Consider the following 18,778-nt stretch of genomic DNA (forward strand, 5'->3'; position numbering starts at 1 on the left):
ATGGGGAGAAGCCTCTTCCAGTGTTCAAGCTTTGTCCTCTGCCAAGGTCCAGAGAGTTCTTCCTGTGGTCTCATGTCTCCCCTTTTCATGAAGCCTTCATCATGGTCCTCCTTCATTTCTCCCTATCAAATACCTCTAGACCTGTGACCATAGCCTCACACCCCCCAGATGTAGTGCTTTTCTTACTCATGGCCATCCTCCAGCACGGCCCCAGCTGAAGGCCTCCTCTCTTTCTCCCTCAAGAGCTCTCAAAGTCTGTGGAACCGCCTGTCTGTGTTGCTGAATCTGTTGCCAGCTGCTGGCGAACTCCAAGAGTCTGGTGAGTGAGTCCCTGGCACTGCCCTGCTTTCCACTCTCCCTCACTGGCCCCATGAAGCCCACCCCCCCTTCCCTGGTAACCCAGCCCTTGGGGTAAGGAGGTTAATGGGATTCACTGCCCAGTCTCCCTGACACACAGCAGTCATTGTGGTCTGGGCCTCTCTGGTTTCCTGCCCCAACACTGTCCCACTGTGGGCAGGTGGCCTGGTCCGTCAGGGAGTGTGTTCCCTGGCGAAGGCAGTGGGGTGGGCAGCAGCAGAGTGAGGGGAGCCTAGGAGCCAGCCCCAGTCACTGGTGTGGCACTGATGCTTCTTCGTTGAGAATTGACTTTGATTTCAGAGCTCATCTCTCTGGTTCATCCCCTCCTAACACCTTCCAGCTGGCAGTCACCTTCTCCTACCTCTGGACTCACCCAAGGGCGATGCATTCCAGAGCCCCTCCTCTCCCCACCTGCTCTACTCCTCTAACCCTTCTAGCTTTGGTTTCCTAAAGCTCTGCCTCACAGCCTGGGAATTCCCAAAGGGAAGGGGCTCCCACAGGGCAGGTGGTCTCACGTGTTCTCTTTCTCCCCAGGCCTGGCCCTGTGTCCCGAGGTCCAGGATCTTCTTGAAGGTTGTGAACTGCCTGACCTCCCTTCTAGCCTGCTGCTCCCAGAAGACATGGCACTTCGCAACCTGCCTCCCCTCCGGGCTGCCCACAGACACTTTAACTTTGACACGGATCGGCTCCTGCTCAGCGCCCTAGAGGAGGTGAGGATATCGTTTCTGATGCCAGAAGCTCTGTTGTTAGACTTGGCAGCAAAGCAGGGGCTCAGGGTCGGAGCGGGTGGCAGGCACCCTCCCATCAGGACAGGGAGCATGTCTGTGGCTGCAGTGAATCATTCTTCACTCAGCCATTTGGGCTTCCTTTCCTTCGTGGTGGATGTCCTTCCACAGGTCTGGTCTTGGTAGGTGTCTCCCTGTGTAGAACAGGCCTCCTTCCCCTTTTTCTAGCTTTTGTAGGGGACAGAACAAGTCAGTTACTAGGGCTTTGGAATCTTTGTCGGTCTCTTTTCTTTTCTGGGCTCTGCCTCCTCTAAGCTGACCAGCAAACACTGGGGGAAAGTTAGAGCTGGCAGGGAATGTGCTTCCACTTAGTCTAGTGACTTTTACCTTTGAATCTGTGTCACCACGAGGGCCATCTGGGAACAGCAGAGGGAAGCCAAGCATACAGGCCTCCCTGCCCCCCTCCCAACACCCCCTCCTTGGTTTCTCCTTGTCCAACCAGAGCAGCTTGGCTTTTGGTCTATTTATATTTTAGGGTTCTAGATAAGATTCTTTTTTTTTTTTTTTGCGCCGCACCTACGGCATATGGAGGTTCCCAGGCTAGGGGTCTAATTGGAGCTGCAGCCACCGGCCGATGCCACAGCCCAAGCATCATGGAATCCAAGCCACGTCTGCGACCCACACCACAGCTCACAGCAATGCCAGATCCTTAACCCACTGAGCGAGGCCAGGGATCGAACCCACAACCTCATGATTCCTAGTCGGATTTGTTTCCGCTGTGCCACGATGGGAACTCCAGATTCTTGTTTGACGGGGAAGGAAAGGTATTGCTTACCAGAAACAGAAGCTGGAAATGGTGATCTAGTTTGTCCTCTCATTTTGTTATTATTACTTTTTTTTTGTCTTTTTGACCTTTCCAGGGCTGCTCCCACGGCATATGGAGGTTCCCAGACTAGGGGTCTGATCGGAGCTGTAGCCACCAGCCTACGCCAGAGCCACAGCAACGCGGGATCCGAGCCGCGTCTGCGACCTACCCCACAGCCCATGGCAGCACCTGATCCTTAACCCACTGAGCAAGCCAGGGATCGAACCCGCAACCTCATGGTTCCTAGTCGGATTCGTTAACCACTGAACCACAACGGGAACTCCTGTCCTCTCATTTTACACGTGAGGACTGAGACCCAGAGGAGAGAGATGCCGTAAGAACCCAGGTCTCAGCACTCCTAGCCTAGGGCCCTTGTCTCTTCCTTCTCAGCCCTGAGTCCAGCTTCTCTATCCCTCTTCGGAGTCTTCTTGGTGTACTTGCTTACTTCTGCTTATTCCTTTTCTGACAACTAGAGGCTCTGAGCCTCGGTGCTCCTCTTTTCCACCCCACAGATCACAAACCTTTGCATGGATCCTGTATTGCTGAGGTGGCTGGGCTGGTAGGGAGGTGGGTGGGAAGGAGCCCTGCTCACCCCTCTCAGCCCAGCCGCCTCCCCTGTCTCCTCATAGACGGTCGTGCGCATTTGCTGCATCCGCAGCTTTGGCCACTTTGTTGCCAGCCTACAGGGAAGCATCCTTCAGTTCAACCCAGAGGTTGGCATCTTCGTCAGCATCGCCCAGTCTGAGCAGGAGAGCCTGCTGCAGCAGGCCCAGGCCCAGTTCCGCATGGTGAGTCAGGCGTCCCTCCCCATCTGCTCTGCACCCATGAGCTCACTGAGAAGCCAGGGTCAGAGGCTCAGACAGGCCAGGGGCCCTTGACTGAAGAACCGGGTCAGTCTGGCTGGGGAGTTCAAGCTTAGGGAGAGAGGAGGCTGGGGAGGGGACTAAGGGCTGATAGGGAGCAGGGGCATCCTGACACCGGGCCTGTATCTGGACTGACTGAGGGTTGAAGACCGTCTCTGTCACCTCATAGTCTGAATTGAGCAAGTTGCTTAACTTTGGTAAGCCTGTTTTTTATCGATTAATTAGGAATAGTCGAATCAGCTTTGTGGAGTTGTTGTGACGATGGAGTGAGAGTGAATGTCGGGCACTGCACAGTGCATCGTGAGGTGTGTGTGCTCAGCACTGCTCCTTTCCCTTTGCTTTTAGAGGGAAGAAGACTGAGCACTGGAGGGATCTTGGCATCAGACACCTTGCAGAAACCCTCCTATCCCACAAAAGCCCCAATGAGTGGGAGGTGGCCTGTGTTCCCTTTTTTCCATTCAAGCATCCATTCCACGAGTATTTATTGAGTCTGCCCATTCCAGACCCGTCGCTATCCTACCTAGGCATGGGGGTTACAGCAGCAAACAAGACAAGCCTTTCTCTTGTGGGGTTAATACTTTGTGAGCAACAATCTGGGTTCTGCAGTGGGGCCTGTACAGCCCTGGCCATGTTGTCCTCCCCAGGCTAAGTGGCACTGGTGCATCTGGGGTGGTGCTGTCTGGCAGGGAGCGCAGCTCACATGTCTTGGCAAGCCTTAGGGGTTCTTCTTCATCTCAAGCCAGTCTCCTCCCCCGTGTTCTTCCTTTCCCCAGCTCAGGCTCCTGCACCCCTCTGAGCAATCCCTTCCTGCGGATGTTCTGCTTGATGGGAAGGGGCACAGGCTCCCCCGAAACTCCTTTCCTTTGCTGCCTTAAAAGCAAGCATAGTTTGTAAAAACTAACCTTTTGTGTTAAGACTTTTGTTGCTGTTCCATAGGGGAAAGTGCAGGGGGTTACAAAAATAATTGTGGGGAAGTTACACAGCTTCAAAAAATGTTTGAGTTTTTGCAGGCATTTCCTCTGGCCTAAAGCTCCTTAAGACGCCTCTTGTGGGGCAGGGAATACCTGAAAGCCTGACTGGTATGGTGCTGGGCACCATGGGCCATGCTGGACTCAGGCCACATTGTCTGCTGGGGCTGCCCCCTGCTCTGCCTCAGTTACGTGTCCACTGCAAGGGGTTTATTCCCCAGCAGCAGCAGCGTGGTCCTTGTCATATTGCCATCTACCATCATTTCTGGAGAGCTTTCCATATGCAAAGCTGCTTTTGCATGTGGCATCTCATTAAATTCAGCAACAGCCTGTGAGGTGGGTGCTTGCAGCTTCGTTTTACAGATGAGGAAGTGCTGAATGTCACAGAGAGGTATCAGGGACCAGTGATCAGAGGTCTCTGGCATTGGAAAGACCTTGACCTTGTTTTAAGTTGCTGTGGGAGCTTAGCTTCTCTGCAGGTCAGGTGGGCCGCTGCCCCTGTTCTCTGGGCTGTAGTGTCTGCCTGGGCTTAGGAACCCCTCTTTCCCGATGGGACCTTAGGTTTTCCCTCAGCAACTCTTAGGCCCACAGCTCTAGACTGCCGGATAGCAGAGCCTCAGCTTAGTGCAGCTCTGCTCTTGCTGGGTCCAGGCGGATCTCCACGCACCTGCACTGGTTCTCTGGGGTGCCCATCCCTCTCATGGGTTTGATTTCTACAGTGAGAAGAGGGGAAGTTTGTCCGCAGTGCTCTGGATCCTTACCAGTCTGCCAGCAGGGCCTGTGAGAAGATGACTCTCACTTAGACTCTGGTCTTTTGCTTCCCTTCTTCCTTCCTCTACCAGAGTTTCTTGAAGGGGGCACTCCTGGCATTTTGGTCAGGACCATTCTTTGTTGTGAAGGATGCTGCAGGTGGGGTGGGAGATGGACATTGCATAACAAGAAATGATAGTATAATTATCTAAACTAAGAAATTAGGTGGAGTTCCATGGTCACTCAGTGTGTTAAGGATCCCACCTTGTCACTCCCGTGATCATGTTCGATCCCTGACCCAGAAGCTTCAACAATCCCAAGCCCCAAGCCTTGGGCATGGGGGAAAGAAAAACTAATAAATTAAGATTAGTACAATACTATTAGCTATAGACTTTATTCAGATTTTACTAGTTTTTCTATGAATGTCTATTTTTGTTGTCTAGGATCTTGACACTTCTGAAGTTTTAGTCAGGAGTTCCCTGGTGGCTCAGTGAGTTGAGGATCTGATGTTGTCATTACTGTGGCTCGGGTTACTGCTGGGGGCCAGGTTTGATCCCTGGTCCAGGGAACTTCTCATGCTGTGGATGCTGCCAAAAAAAAAGGAGTATCAGTCAGTTGTTTTATAGTGTCCTTCAGTTTAGCTTTGTCTGGTGTCTTCTCATGATTAGGATGGATTATACATTCCAGATTATTAATATTTTAAAGCATCTCTCTAATGATGCCCCTTTGCTTGTCACAGTCTTCAGTGGCTCCCTCTATCTCTTGGAATAAGTCCCCATTCTTAACCTCATCTTTTAGACCATATTAAGGAATTTGGACTTGATCCAGAAGATAGAAAAACCATTAGAGGGCATTTGATCAGGGTCATGGTGGACATCAGATGATTTTTGAGAGATTGCATTGGTTGCAGGCAGAGAAGATGGATTGGGTTAGCGGCTGAGATGAGGTGGTTACAGAAGTCCAGGTGGGAGGTACTGGCTTAGACCAGGGTAGCACATTGAAGATGGAGGGCTGCACAGGGATTTGAATGACTTTTAAGGGGTACAGTTGACAGAACTGGGAGGCTGATAACTTCTGGGACCGAGAGAGGGAAAAGTAAAACGAGCTAGCTTTTCTGATGTGGGCTGGGGAGCACTAGAGGATGACAAGCAGGTTTTGAGGAGCAGATGGCGCTGTCGAGTAGGCGGTTGGGTGTGTAGGTCTGAAACTTGGGTGGTCAGGTCTGGGCTGAAGCTGCAGATTTGGAATAAGTTGACAAATGGATGGTGCTAGAGTGTGAGAGGTGCGTGGATGGTACTCCCTGGGAGGGAGGGCGGGTTGAGAGAAGCAGAGATGGAACCCAGAGGCACAGCGAGGTGCTGTCCCCTCCCCCTCCTGGGGAGCTGGAACAGCGTGGCTTCCGCAGGCTGCTAATGGAACACGTTTGGTTTGCCCCACAGAGAGGTTTTTTCTTCCACCGCTCCCTGCCCCTCACTTAGCAGGGTCCATAGAGAGCTGGCTTTATATGAGGCCATACTGAGTTCAAACCCCAGGAATCCCTCCTGGTCTTTCTGATCACTGGAGAAAGGAGTATTCCCCCAGCTGCTTGTCCTGAGCTTAGAGCTGGTGTTCTCCCCTTATAGGCACAGGAGGAAGCTCGGCGGAACAGGTTAATGAGGGACATGGCTCAGCTACGACTTCAGGTAGGAAGTTGGGGCTCAGCGCTCCTTCTGCTCTTGATCTGGTCATTGCTTAAAAGTGCCTTGGCCCATCCTCACCCCTCCAGCTGCAGCCTCTGCCGGGGTCCTCCACCGTGCCCGGCTGCCCTCCCAGCCTCCTAGATGGCCTTCCTATTGCTGACTTGTCACTGAGCCTTCATCCTTCCTTCTGCCTTCACTTCTTTTTTCCTTCTCTTTCTCTTTACCTTAACCTTTGCATCTGTCTTCTTTATCTACGAGGCCCTAGAGGTAAGAGGGGCCCCGTGTCCCCCTTGGCAGCAGAAGGAGGCCCATAAGACCCCCATTCTTCCCCAGCCCAGGCTTCACACTGCTCTACCCCCTCTGCCTTCTCTCACCAGCTCGAGGTCTCTCAGCTGGAAGGGAGCCTGCAGCAACCCAAGGCCCAGTCAGCAATGTCTCCCTACCTCGTCCCTGACACCCAGGCCCTCTGCCACCACCTCCCAGTCATCCGCCAGCTGGCCACCAGTGGCCGCTTCATTGTCATCATCCCAAGGACAGGTAAGCATGTTGGAGAGGTGGGGGGAGGGGAGAATGTGGCTAAAAGAGACTCTGGCTTGGGATTGAGAGACCCTTACTTGGGGCCCAGTTTACGCATAGTGGCCATGGTCAAGACCTGCCACCTCCCTGAACCTGTCATTTTCATCTATGAAGTGGATGTGACAATCTCTGTTAAACCCTGACTCACAAGGTGGTTGGGAGAAACAGATGAAAAAACCTGATGAGAGCAGTTGATAAGTTGCCAGATACATTGCTGGCAGAAGGTCAGCAGTGGGATTCCTACAGGAGCCACGGTCCCCTCCTTTCCTGCAGTGTGTCCTGGAGCAAACGCAGATGCTTATGCAGCGCCCCATGACACAACAGCCTGAATTCATCTGTTTTGTCCTCTCCCTACCCCCACCTTGCCCACCAGTGATCGATGGCCTGGATTTGCTGAAGAAGGAACACCCTGGGGCCCGGGATGGGATCCGATACCTAGAGGCAGAGTTTAAAAAAGGGAACAGGTGAGTACAGGCCTGGCTGGACCTGTGCTGAGCCCAGACAACAAATGCAGGTTCCTCTTGTAAGATACTTGCTTGTGGTCCCTGCTCACAGTTGGCTCGCAGCCTGGGGAGGGAGGCCAAAGACATAATTAGAAGTCAGGGTCCTGGGTGCTGAAATAGATGGTGATTGGAGGAGCCAGGAGTCTTCTCGGGGAGCACTGACCTGCTCTCCATCTACCTCTGGGGCAAGCATGAGATCAGGGTCACTGAGAGGGGAGCAAACCCCCAATCCAGGCTGTGGGTCCTTTGCAGGATTTTTTCCTGTTTTAGGTGGTCAGGTTGACCAGGGTGGGAGGGAGGATGGTCAGGGCTGCCCACCGTCTTCCCACCTTCCAGTGAAGCCATCAGGAGAGAGAGGAGGGCAGGTGTAGGTGTTCATCCCAGCACAGCCCTTCTTTCTGGCTTTTAGGGCCCTGAGAGGACTAGGCAGTGGGCTTAGAGCAGAGGGAGAAAGCTGCCCCTCCCTGCTGCTGGCCCACCCCTCCTCTGCATCTGCCCTTGCCTGGCCAGAAGCTGCACAAAGGCTGCTTGTTTGGACCTTGTCTCCAGAAGCACTGGCTTGAAAGGCATCTGCTGCTTCTCCCCTCTCAGCTGCTCCCCCGGGAGGAACCAAAGAATTGATGTTATCAGGAGGGAAAGTGAGCTGGGCTCAGCAGCCAGGAAGCCACTTTGAAATGGCTCCACACAGACCTGTGATGGGGAGACACGCCTCCTTCCATAAAACTGGCTCCCCTGTGCTACAATGGCCTGCTTTGTATGAGGTGCCTTCCTTCTCCTCTGCCCCCCACCTCTACTCTCTCTCCTCCTTTGCAGGTACATTCGCTGCCAGAAAGAGGTGGGCAAGAGCTTTGAGCGGCATAAGCTGAAGAGGCAGGATACAGATGCTTGGTAAAATTTCAGCCCCCACCCCTAGAACCTCAGAGAGGCTGCTCGCTTTGCTCCTCTGTGGGCGCTCCCTGGGAGAGCGGGACAGGGCCAGAGAATTCTTTAACAGGCAGCAGCACCAGCCTGGGGCCTCGCTCAGCCTGCCAGGGGGCCTCTTGCACATCTCACCTTGGATAGAGTGAGAAGTTGCTCCAGCACCGGAGCCCCATGGCCCTGAGATACTTGTGCTGTGTTCTCACTCCTTGCACCTCTGCCTCCTCCCCGTAGCACGTCCCCAGGCCCAGCTTTCAGGCTTGGCTGCCTGGTTTCTGTGACTCTCTCTTGGTGCCCTCCCTGCCCCCAGGCTTCCCCGGTGCCCTGGAGATCTGTTGTTCAGGCCTTGCTAATGCTGGGGCACGGCCCACCTTCCCCTCCTCCCCACCAGGACACTCTATAAGATCCTGGACAGCTGCAAACAGCTGACTCTGGCCCAGGGGGCAGGAGAGGAGGACCCGAGCGGCATGGTGACCATCATCACAGGCCTTCCACTGGACAACCCTAGCGCGCTCTCAGGCCCTATGCAGGTGGGTCATGGCGTGAGGTGGGGGGAGAGTGTGGAATGGGGACAGGGTCTCAGAGTCAGCTCCCTCAGACCAGACTACTACCCCTTCTTCCGTCACCTCTTCCCCAGCCTCTCAGTACTTGTGCCACAGTTCAGGAGACCAGGCCCTCCTCCATCTTTCCTTCCCCCCAATTCCACAGGCAGCCTTGCAGGCCGCTGCTCATGCCAGTGTGGACATCAAGAATGTTCTGGATTTCTACAAGCAGTGGAAGGAGATTGGTTGAGACCGACCCCCAGGCCCTGCAGCGGGGCTGACTCCAGATCTCTCCTGCCCTCCCTGGCAGCCAGGACCACCACCTGTAGTCATCCCACCACACGCAGACTCACGCACGCACACAGGAAGGAAGCCCAGCTGCATACAGGCTGCAAGGAGGGCCCAGGAGCCAGCTGGGAGGGCGGGGTAACCCCTGTTGCCAAGACGACGTCAGGAAGGCAAGGAAGGTGCTTGGAGCAGGAGAGGCCTGTGGGCCCCTAGGCAGCCTTCCTGCCTCAGCCCCCTGTTTTCCCCAGGGGCAGGTGGCAGGCACGGGTGTCTGCGTTTCATTGGAGTGATTCCTGGACCTCTGAGGGGAGGGGACAGCAGAAGGGGCCCTTCTGCTTCACCCAAGATGCAGGGTGGTTGGTGCCGGGAGTTTGGGCCCTCCAGCTCTGGGGGAAGAGTGGGTAATTCCAGGTATCTGGGTGGGTTCTCTGCAGACCCTTCCTCTCCTCAAGGACCACCCATCCCCGTCTCATCTCCCTTTGCAAAGGCTGGGCAGCTCTGGAGCCTTGGGGACTCTGAGAGAAGAGGGACCTGGAGCTGGCTGCATTGACAGCAAGGCGGGGCTTAGATCCCCTCCTCCTGCTGCAGGGGCTGCCATGCGCACGTGTTGCCCCACTGCTGATTTCTCTCTGCCTCCGTCTAGTGTCCAGGGGAGGGAGCAGGCCCACGACAGCTGCAGGCAGTCTGGCCTGTATGCCAGTGAGGGCTTCTGTGCCCACCAGCCCCATGGTCACTTCGCTTTGTGCTCTGGGCTGCTGTGCTGGGATGCCAGTACGAGGAGAGCGGGGTACAGTTTGAGGCCACCCCCCTCCCTTACTACCTAGGGAAGGGCCTATGTTCTTGTGGGCAGCAGGAAGGAGAGGCCCCTTGAAGCTGCCTGGCCAGGGGCCCTCTGTCCTGATGGACTTCCCTACTTTTGTCCTTCCCCAGGACTAAAGGCCTGGAGGAGCAGAGCAAGGGGCCAGCTTTTGGAATGTTGAGGTGAATGTGGGAGCAGAGATCATGAATAGCTCAGGGCAGTGGGTGGAGCAGCAAGAGTGGGGCTGCATGTGGGAGGCTCTGGCCAGGATTGCCTCGGCCCCTCCTCAGGCTGCACGTGTAGCTGAGGGCGGGGGGGTCTCAGCTCTGCTGTCCCCAACCCCCGCGCTAGCCTAGCTTCCCAGGCTGTTCTCAGAGGAGGGCAGGCTTCCTGCCTCCTTCCTCTAAGACAGCAGATCTGGGACAACCTGGGGGGGGGGGGGTTAGGGTCACTCCCACTTCCAGTCCCTGACAGAGACTGAGACTAAAGCATCACTTAATAAAGACCCCCCCGAAGCCCACTCCCTGTCTTCTGGTGCCTTTCTGTACAGTTTTATTGGGATGTTGGAGATTACCTGCGTTGAGGTGGACCTGTTGAAGCAAGAAACCAGCAATTGGAGCACAAACTCCAGAGATGGTTTTGATAGACTGTTCATTGCCTCTGTGAACTCAGTTCTGAGCAGGTGCCTTCCCAAGGGTGATAGGTGAAAATGTACAGTTGAACATGGGGTTTTAGGACGCTGACCCTTATGCAATCAAAAATCCACACCTGACTTTACTGTGGGCCCTCTGTATCTGTAGTTCTAAAGCCACCATTCAACCAGCTGGGGACCATGTAGTACTAAGGATGTATTTAGTGAGAGGAATCTGCATATAAATGTAGTTCAAACCCATGTTCAGGGGTCAACTGCCTGGGGGTAGTTTACTGTCTCCAGCTGGATCCTCTGAATTGGTGAGAAACTTCCTGTAAAGGAGAGGTGAGGGTGAGCCTTGAAACCAGACTGAAACCCCTGTCCCTCTGCAAGGACTGACACCTCAGGTGTATCTTTGGGGAGTGGAGAAGTTTGGCACATCCCTCGTGGTTGAATCAACACTCACCAGATGCTTTTGCTCTGGATCCTGCCAAGCACCAGGCACTGAGGCAGCAAAGCAGTGAGAAGTGGTTTCAGAAATCCGGTCAAGGTTCAGATTCCTCTGCCCAGCCTAAGGCAGAGCCATCCTCAGGCAGTACAGTCTGAGGGGGGCACTCCCCATCACCCTTTTGGCATCCTGGTGAGGGCCCCGGCAAGTCTGGTGGGGTGGGGTCAAGCTGGAGGGGCTGGCAGCGTGTTGGAGGCCAAGTGAGCTGCCTGCTAATGGGGCCGGGCCACCCCGTGCTGTTCCCTGGAGGCTGGACAAGGCTGGGATTGTTCCCTGGCTTCCCTTTGTCTCCCACTCCCCGCCCAGGCCTGGCCTGCCTGCCACTCTCCTCTTCTGTTGGTCTGGCTGGCAAGAGCCTGGGACTCCGCCCGTGGAGCCTGGGGCCTGCTGACCCACCGGCTTAGGAGCGCCCATCAAGTTCTGGGTAAGGAAGCTCTCCTGGGGCCCAGACGCCCATTCTGAGGAACTAGAGGCATCACGCCCCCCTCCCCCATTTCCATGGCTACAGCACAGACTACTCCAGAGACCTCTAAACCCTAGTGCTGAGGGAAGGGACCCTGTGGGGAGCTAGACCCCAGCATCGTCCAGTCCCACCTCTCCCCTGGGCAGCTGGGCGGCACTCAGGTCAGAGCACTTCCCATCCCCACTTCTGAGAGGGGTCATCCATCTTAAAGCGCTGCCTAAGTGCAGGGAGTAGGGACCAGCTCTGCCCTGTGCTTAGCAGGGTCCCCAGCACCCAACTCTAGGGCAGAGGGCCTCCAAACTGTTGGATGACAGGAGCAGAGGCTTGGGGTTCCGACTGGCAGCATGAGGCCCAGAGTGTGCAGCACAAACACAGTGGGCAAAGTGGCAGCAGGAAGAGGGGCGGGGCTAGCTGGAAAGTTGGCCTGGGGAGGTGGGGGGAGTGTCCTGTTCTCCCTCCTCCCAGGCAGTTCCACCCGCCCTGGTGGCCCAGCCCCTCCACTTGTGCCAAGGAATGTGCCTGGGAGAGGCAGCTCAAGAGACAGGCGGGGCAGCAGAGCCGTGGCCACCGGAGGCAGCACACAGGTCGGGCCGAGGGGCACGGGGCTCAGAAGGGACTGGGACCCCAAATGCCTCCCAGGGGCGTAAGTGTAGCCTTGAAAGAAGAGTCAGGCATTCCCCCAATTCCTTCTCACTGGTGAGCATTTGGCCTCTCCAGGAAGTCTCCCTGAGTTTTCCGTGCTCACTCCAGGCGCGTGGGCCAAGGCGCTTTCTGGAAGTAAAAGTGGTGGTGGCGGCGGTGGGGTGTGCCTGGGCTTTCTCTCTGCTGTCCTCCATAAGTCAGGGTTTTTCTGAGACAGAAACTGGAGGTTGGGGACTGTGGATCCAGGGTCCAGGGTTATTGAGGCCACCTTCCAGCCAAGGAGGGCCTTCCCCCTGCTTGCTGAGTTGAGGCTGACCAGCCCCTCTGAGAACTGAATGCTCTCAGGCTAGGATGGGGAGGGGTTGCAAGAGTTGGGCCAGCCTCCCCTGGCCCAAAGGAAGCTGCTTGGTGGCTAACTACCACCTGCACACATGTGTGTGCACACTGCCTACCCTGTGGGCACCCTGGACTCTGCCCAGATCCAGCCTGGACCTGCACGAAAAGGGACCTGTGGATGGGGGCAGGGACCTAATTCCCCCCTAACCTTTTGTCTCTAGGTCAACGTGGAGGTACCGGGTCACCATGCTCAGTCTCAAGCTGCCCCAACTCCTTCGCGTTCACCAGGTCCCCAGGGTGAGGGCCTTGACTCACCTACTTTCCAAAGGACTGGCGGGGGGGCAGAGGTTCTTCTCTCTTTGCTAGTGCATAAGTCTCTCCTCTAGGCTTTTTTTTTTTTTTTTTTTTTTTCTTGGTCTTCTTAGGGCCGCACTAGCGGCATATGGAGGTTCCCAGGCTAGGGGCCGAATCCGAGCTGTAGCTGCTGGCCTACACCACAGCTCATTGGCAGCGCCAGATCCTTAACCCACTGAGCAAGGCCAGGGACCAAATCTGTGTCCTCATGGATGCTAGTCAGATTCGTTTCTGCTGAGCCACGACGGGAACTCCTAGGCTAACTCTTATACTTGCCATTTTAGTGTGGGACTCTTCTCTAAGGAACCATCCTTTGACCTGCTCCCTCCAGCCCAGAACGCTCCTCCATCCAGAGTCCCCTTCCCCAGAGCGCCCTCTATCCACCAGCTACATACGGCCTATCTCACTCTGCCTCTTGTATTTCCTCCTGCTCTCTGGGTATTGGAACCTGGTGAGATGGGGTCGGATTTAGTTTGGCTTTGGGCTATTCAGACCTCCCTTCAACTCCACTTCCAGAGATCTCTCTTGGAGAGAAGGGGTGGGGCCCAGTGACTCCCCTCCTCTGTCTCCCCGCCCACCGCTACCCCAGGTGTTCTGGGAAGACGGCATCATGTCTGGCTACCGCCACCCCACCAGCTCGGCCTTGGACTGTGTCCTCAGCTCCTTCCAGATGACCAACGAGACCGTCAACATCTGGACTCACTTCCTGCCCACCTGGTGAGAGAGGCTCTGTCCCAGTCTTGGACCGCAACTCAGAACGGGTACTCAGGCGGCTGGGACCGCCCAGGCCCACGGCCTGAGCATGTGCCCGCTTCAGGTACTTCCTGTGGCGCCTCCTGGCACTGGCGGGAGGCCCCGGCTTCTGGTCGGAGCCCTACCACTGGCCGCTGCTCATCTTCCTGCTGCCTGCCTGCCTCTACCCATTCGCGTCGTGCTGCGCGCACACCTTCAGCTCCATGTCGCCCCGCGCGCGTCACATCTGCTACTTCCTGGACTACGGTGCGCTCAGCCTCTACAGCCTGGGTGAGACCCGGAGGTGGTGGGCCTGGGGAGGTGGGGCCGGGGCGTTTCGGGGGCGGGGCGGGGCTGCGAGCGCCAGGTCTCCGCCCCAAGCACACCCTTCCGGCCTCAGCTCCTGCCCCGCGTACCCCCAGGCTGCGCCTTCCCCTATGCCGCCTACTCCATGCCGGCCTCCTGGCTGCACAGCCGCCTGCACCAGCTCTTTGTCCCCACCGCCGCACTCAATTCCTTCCTGTGCACCGGCCTCTCCTGCTACTCCCGGTGGGTTCGGGTTCTTGGCCAGCCGTGAAGGGAAGGGCGGAGGGACAGGACAGAGCACCCACAGATTGGACACCTAGGTCTGCTGGGAGGCCAGTGGCTGTGTGCCTGCTTCTGGCTGCTCTTGAACAGCATTAGTTAACAACGGGACCTTCTATGGAGCACTTACTGTGCCCAAAACCTGTGCATCAGTACCACCCCTGCGCTGCCTCTAATTCTTACAGCCACCTAAGAGGCAGGTGTCTTTTCCTGCTTTACAAATGGGGTCGCTTGCAGAGGAGTCATGTGCCCTAAGGGCTTTCATAGCCACTAAGCTACACTGACTTTCCATCTTGGGAAAAGGTCCTCTGCCCTCCTCTGACCCTCACCCTAGCAGTCCTCTCACCTCCCAGGTTCCCGGAGCTAGAAAGCCCTGGGCTCAGTAAGATCCTCCGCACAGCCGCCTTCACCTATCCCTTTCTGTTTGACAACCTCCCACTCTTCTATCGGGTAAGGTTCCTGCTTTCATGTCCCAACCCCTGCAGTGCCTGCTCCCAGTCCTGACCCCAGCCCTGTTGCCCACCCTCCAAGCCCAGCACCCAGCCTGGCTGTGCCCTCCCCCTCCTCATCCTCACCAGACCCCAAACACATTGTGTCCACCCCCAAAGCCCCACTCCACCAACCCTGCTTTTCCTTTGCCAGCTCGGACTGTGCTGGGGCAGGGGTCCGAGCTGTGGGCAGGAGGCGTTGAGCACCAGCCACTGCTACCACCTCTTCTGCGCACTGCTCACTGGCTTCCTCTTCGCCTCCCACCTGCCTGAGCGGCTGGCACCAGGACGCTTTGACTACATTGGTGAGAGCAGGCTTGGCCTGGCCTGGGAGGGGATGGGGGGTGGGTTGGGGCCGGGGGGACAGGTCCCCAGAGCACAGAGGGTCCAGGCTGAGCCCTGCTTCTCAGATAACAGGAAAACCAGCAGCAAGTACACCAGGGGCTGTCTGCACAGCAGCTCACTCCTGCCAATAACCCTGGGAATCAGTTTTCTTACTTCCAGCTTTAGGGCCTGAGGATGGGGTGCTCGCCCTGGGTCACAGGATAAGTTGGGCAGCCCTGGGGATGGGGTATGTACCTTGACCTGCCACCCTCCCCACAGGCCACAGCCACCAGCTGTTCCACATCTGTGCAGTGCTGGGCACCCACTTCCAGCTGGAGGCGGTGTTGGCTGATATGGGATCTCGCCGAGCCTGGCTGGCCACACAGGACCTGCCCCTGGGCCTGATGGGCACGATGGCCACACTGGGCTTGGTGGTAGCTGGGAACCTGCTCATCATCACCGCTTTCACAGCTTCCCTATTTCGGGCCCCCAGTACATGCCCCCTGCTGCAGGGTGGCCCACTGGAGGAGGGTACAAAGGCCAAACTACAGTGAGGCTCCAGCTCTGAGCCTACCCTGGAGGGAGGCAGAAGGCTAGGCCCCGGTGCTGGGGAGAAGCCCAGCCCCAGGCCTGATAAAGAGGGGACACATCTGAGCCTGGAACCAAGAGTGGCTGAGAAAGAGCGCAGAGGTGAGAAGGCAGAGGAGAGGTGTGGGTCTGGGGGTCTGGGAGAGAGCAGGAGGGCTGGTAAGGGTGCACTAGATGGCCTAGGGAAGTGCTGAGGGTCTGAGAGGGGAGTGTGTGTCCAGGCGGTAGCTGCCCCACCCACCACTGGAGGCTGGGATGGGAGGGCGTTGGGCCCTTTCATCTGGTCCCATTTCTGGTGCTCCTGGAGTCTCTGCTCAGCCCAGGGAAGAACTAACATGACTAACCAGGCCCATCCCAATGCTTGTTAACCAGGCTGGGAGGCCCACTACTGCCCCCACCCCCACACCAGGCAGTATCATCTGCTGGCAGCTCTTTGCCTATAAAGATGAGGCCATCTGTCCTGGTCACAGCTGTGTACTCCTGGTGTCCAGGCCTTTGGGGTCTGGTCTATTTGAGTATGTCACGGATGGTGCAGTGGGTTGAGATCGGGGAGCGTGCTGGGCTAGAGAGGGGAACCCTAGTTAGACTTTAGGAAGCCACCTACAATGCTTCTAGAACAAGACAGGAACAAATAAATAAGCATCAGATTTTGCTAAAGCACTTTCTGTGTTTGAAAAAGTTAAAACCTCCTCTCCACTCCCTCATCCTCCCAAAAGCTCCTCCTCATACTACATGGATGGACAAAGAATGACAGCCCCACCAGTTCCTCTTCTGGAGTTTATTTTGGAGCAGCTGGGATGATGGGGACCTTACACTTGCCGGGCAGGGAAGTCAGGGTAGGGGAGCGGGGGTATCCTGCAGAGGAGCCGAGCTGGGCGTGCTGCCAGCCAGGCCAGCAGGGCTGCGAGGTCTAGGCTATGCCATAGAAGCGCCGATAGGCCTCCTGGAAGCCGATGTGATCAGCCAGCTCGTCGCAGTCGGGGTTGAGCTCACACACCTCCCTCCTGGGCTCCAGAGGATCTGGGTAGGGGGCTGGGGCTCTAAGACCCCAACACACCGGCATTAGCCTCCATCCAAAAGCCCTGCCCCTCCACCTGCTGCACTTGGGGAGGCTCGCCCCATCCTCCCACAGCGGTCAGCAGTAGCCGCTCCACCCAGCCGGTCTTGGAGATGTGAGGCCTTGGCCCTGCACCTCCTATTTTGCTCACCCCAGCCCATGATCCAGGTAGCGCCTGAGTCTCTTCACCACCTCGGTGCCCTCCTGCTTGGACACGAAGGCTATGGAGCAGAGGGGCAAAGGCCAGGTGGGTCTGAGTTTGGTGGACAAGGTGGGGAACAGGCTGGGCTTCATGATAACCAGATGGGAGTGGGCAGGAGTGGGCAGGGGGACTGAGAGGACCAGGGTGAGGGGGGTGCTGGGAGTGGGCGGCACCACTGGGTGATTCAGGGCACAGCCCCCCATCAGGCCCCGCATCATACCTGCACCTTTGCCAGAATCCGCACCACTAGGCTTTGCATCTGCAAAGAAAAGGGGCCCCATTTACCCCTGCTCAGCCCTAGGCCCCTCTCCCTCCTCCCCTGCCTCTCTCGCAGCTTGCTCTTTGCTCCTCTTCCTTCATGAGGACAGAGCTGGTGGCAAATGGATGGAGCCCACAGGAAGGTGGTTAGACTGCCAAAGGGACTGCCAGTGGAAGGGGTGAGAGGTGAGGCCATGGCACTTTCCCCTTGTGGCTCCCACAGGCTTGGGTGGGGGTGGGGGCACTTACCTGCCTGGCCAGCAAGGCAGAGTGTGGCCAGGGCCAGTAGGGCAAGCAGTGTGAGGGGCCTCATGGTGCGTCTGTTGGTGGCTGCGCTGGGGCTGCTGCTCAGGACTCAGCTGGTCTGCCTCTCCTGGCCTCCAGCACTGTTTATACCCTCTGGGCTGTGCCCTGGAGGCAAGGGTGTGGGCAGGCACAGGGGGATCTGCCAGGGCTATTTGGGGGTCATCCGCCCCAGCTCTGTAGGCCAAACCCCAAAGGATGTTGTGGCTGGAGCTGTGGCTGCCTGGGCAGGCCTCTGGGAGGGATGGAGGAGGGTGGGCCTCAATCCAAGCCTCTGGACAGGGCCCCTAGCCCCTGCCCAAGGGGGTCACCCCAGGTCCCCCAGCCCCTACTCACTCTCCCTTGGAGCCCCCAGGCTCTCCCTCAGAGCACCAGCAGGACAGGCTGGGAGGGAGAGCCTCGAGAGGAACAGGGGCCCAGAGGTCTAAAATAGATCTGCGCAGAGCTGGGCTATAGCTTCTTACAGACTGTGATTTCCACTGTTGGCCTCGTGGACAGGAGCCAAACCCCAGCGCGGGAGGGCCTTCGATGCCCTCGTTCACCCCAAGGGGCCCTGCCCCAGAGAGACACCAACTGCAGGCCTAGCATGGGGGTGGCGGCTCGACTCTGCTCAGACCCTGAGCATCAAGATAGGCGAAGGGGCTGGGCCAGCACAGAGCCAAGAGCTAAAAGCCAGCACAGGTGGGGCCAGGTGTGAGGTAAGGACAGCCCTTCTGTCTGTGGCTGGCCAGGTGGGCACTGCGGTGGGGACCCCCTTCCCAGTAGTCACAGGGCCTGCGAGGAGCACAGAGAGGGAGAGCCCCTCCAGCCCCTCCGATCCCTTCCTGCCCTCACAGCTCCCCACTGCCAGCAACCTCGGGAAATGGCCTGAGAGGGACAGAACCTCTGGCCGGAAAAAGCCCACCCCACACCTGAAAGCTGCTCCTGCCTCAGCTCAGCCTGGAGAGGAGGGAGGGCGTCCCTACCCCCCAGCCACTCACCAGGTGGAGACCTGCCAGACAAACACAGCATGGCTGCCCCCACCCCACGGCCCGCAGCTGGGCAGGAGGGGCAGCTGGATATTTGGAGGCATCCAGGGGAGTGAAGCCACTGCACACAATTAGAGGGTGTGGGGCTGGCGAGCAGGGACCACCCTGTCACCTTCTCCCTTGTCCCTAGTGCTCCTAGACAGACCCAATCAAGCCTCTCTCCACAGAGTCAGAGTGAGGCCCTCCTCAGGGAAGAAAGTTTTGCCCTGGCTCGTACGCATCCCTTTCACCCTCTGGTCTGAAGGAAGCACCCACCCTACCTTTGGCTGAGTCCCTCCTGATGCCCTGTGGCCCTGCCTGGGGAAGAGGGAGGTGTGAGAAGCCAGAGGACAAAGTGCCCAACTATTTGCAAGGCCCACCTGCTCCATCTGTGAGCGCCCACCAGGTCTAAACACGGAGGGAGGCCCACCATGGAGCCTCCCTCAGAATTGACCCAACAGCAAAGA

The 18,778-nt window shown here is 57.2% G+C and overlaps 3 protein-coding genes across 21 annotated transcripts in view; 2 read left to right on the top strand and 1 right to left on the bottom strand.

Annotated features, from left to right (window-relative positions):
- The window catches only part of SMG5 (SMG5, nonsense mediated mRNA decay factor), a 31,480-nt gene extending 21,127 nt beyond the window's left edge, over positions 1-10,353 (top strand). For all 3 annotated transcript variants that reach the window (XM_021089680.1, XM_021089682.1, XM_021089681.1), the window contains exons 14-22: positions 244-319; positions 892-1,067; positions 2,577-2,735; positions 6,151-6,210; positions 6,585-6,744; positions 7,157-7,247; positions 8,100-8,174; positions 8,596-8,734; positions 8,913-10,353. In XM_021089680.1, the coding sequence (XP_020945339.1) occupies positions 244-319; positions 892-1,067; positions 2,577-2,735; positions 6,151-6,210; positions 6,585-6,744; positions 7,157-7,247; positions 8,100-8,174; positions 8,596-8,734; positions 8,913-8,996 (1,020 nt within the window). In that variant the 3' untranslated portion in view covers positions 8,997-10,353. The remainder of the gene's footprint in view (positions 1-243; positions 320-891; positions 1,068-2,576; positions 2,736-6,150; positions 6,211-6,584; positions 6,745-7,156; positions 7,248-8,099; positions 8,175-8,595; positions 8,735-8,912) is intronic.
- PAQR6 (progestin and adipoQ receptor family member 6) lies at positions 11,266-16,169 on the top strand. Of its 16 annotated transcripts, none has more exons than NM_001243668.1 (8): positions 11,362-11,396; positions 12,635-12,710; positions 13,357-13,484; positions 13,585-13,790; positions 13,922-14,048; positions 14,438-14,534; positions 14,727-14,877; positions 15,176-16,169. In NM_001243668.1, the coding sequence occupies exons 2-8, from the start codon at positions 12,660-12,662 to the stop codon at positions 15,448-15,450; spliced, it is 1,035 nt and encodes a 344-aa protein (NP_001230597.1). In that variant the 5' UTR covers positions 11,362-11,396; positions 12,635-12,659; the 3' UTR covers positions 15,451-16,169. The 16 variants fall into 16 exon arrangements, with proteins under 16 accessions (XP_005663347.1, NP_001230597.1, XP_013852422.1 ...); XM_013996968.2 differs by lacking the exon at positions 11,362-11,396 and adding an exon at positions 11,409-12,019 and having other exon boundaries at positions 13,900-14,048; positions 14,419-14,534; positions 15,176-16,144; XM_021088598.1 differs by lacking the exon at positions 11,362-11,396 and adding an exon at positions 11,419-12,078 and having other exon boundaries at positions 13,585-13,766; positions 15,176-16,144.
- On the bottom strand, positions 16,248-17,351 carry BGLAP (bone gamma-carboxyglutamate protein). Of its 2 annotated transcripts, NM_001164004.1 has the most exons (4): positions 17,251-17,347; positions 16,964-17,002; positions 16,693-16,762; positions 16,253-16,524 (listed from the first exon to the last, which is right to left on the bottom strand). In NM_001164004.1, exons 1-4 carry the CDS (start codon positions 17,312-17,314, stop codon positions 16,395-16,397), a joined length of 303 nt encoding a protein of 100 aa, NP_001157476.1. In that variant the 5' UTR covers positions 17,315-17,347; the 3' UTR covers positions 16,253-16,394. The 2 variants fall into 2 exon arrangements, with proteins under 2 accessions (XP_013852432.1, NP_001157476.1); XM_013996978.2 differs by having other exon boundaries at positions 16,248-16,524; positions 16,693-17,002; positions 17,251-17,351.

Source organism: Sus scrofa, chromosome 4 (assembly GCF_000003025.6).
Source record: "Sus scrofa isolate TJ Tabasco breed Duroc chromosome 4, Sscrofa11.1, whole genome shotgun sequence".
Classification (NCBI taxonomy): Eukaryota; Metazoa; Chordata; class Mammalia; order Artiodactyla; family Suidae; genus Sus; species Sus scrofa.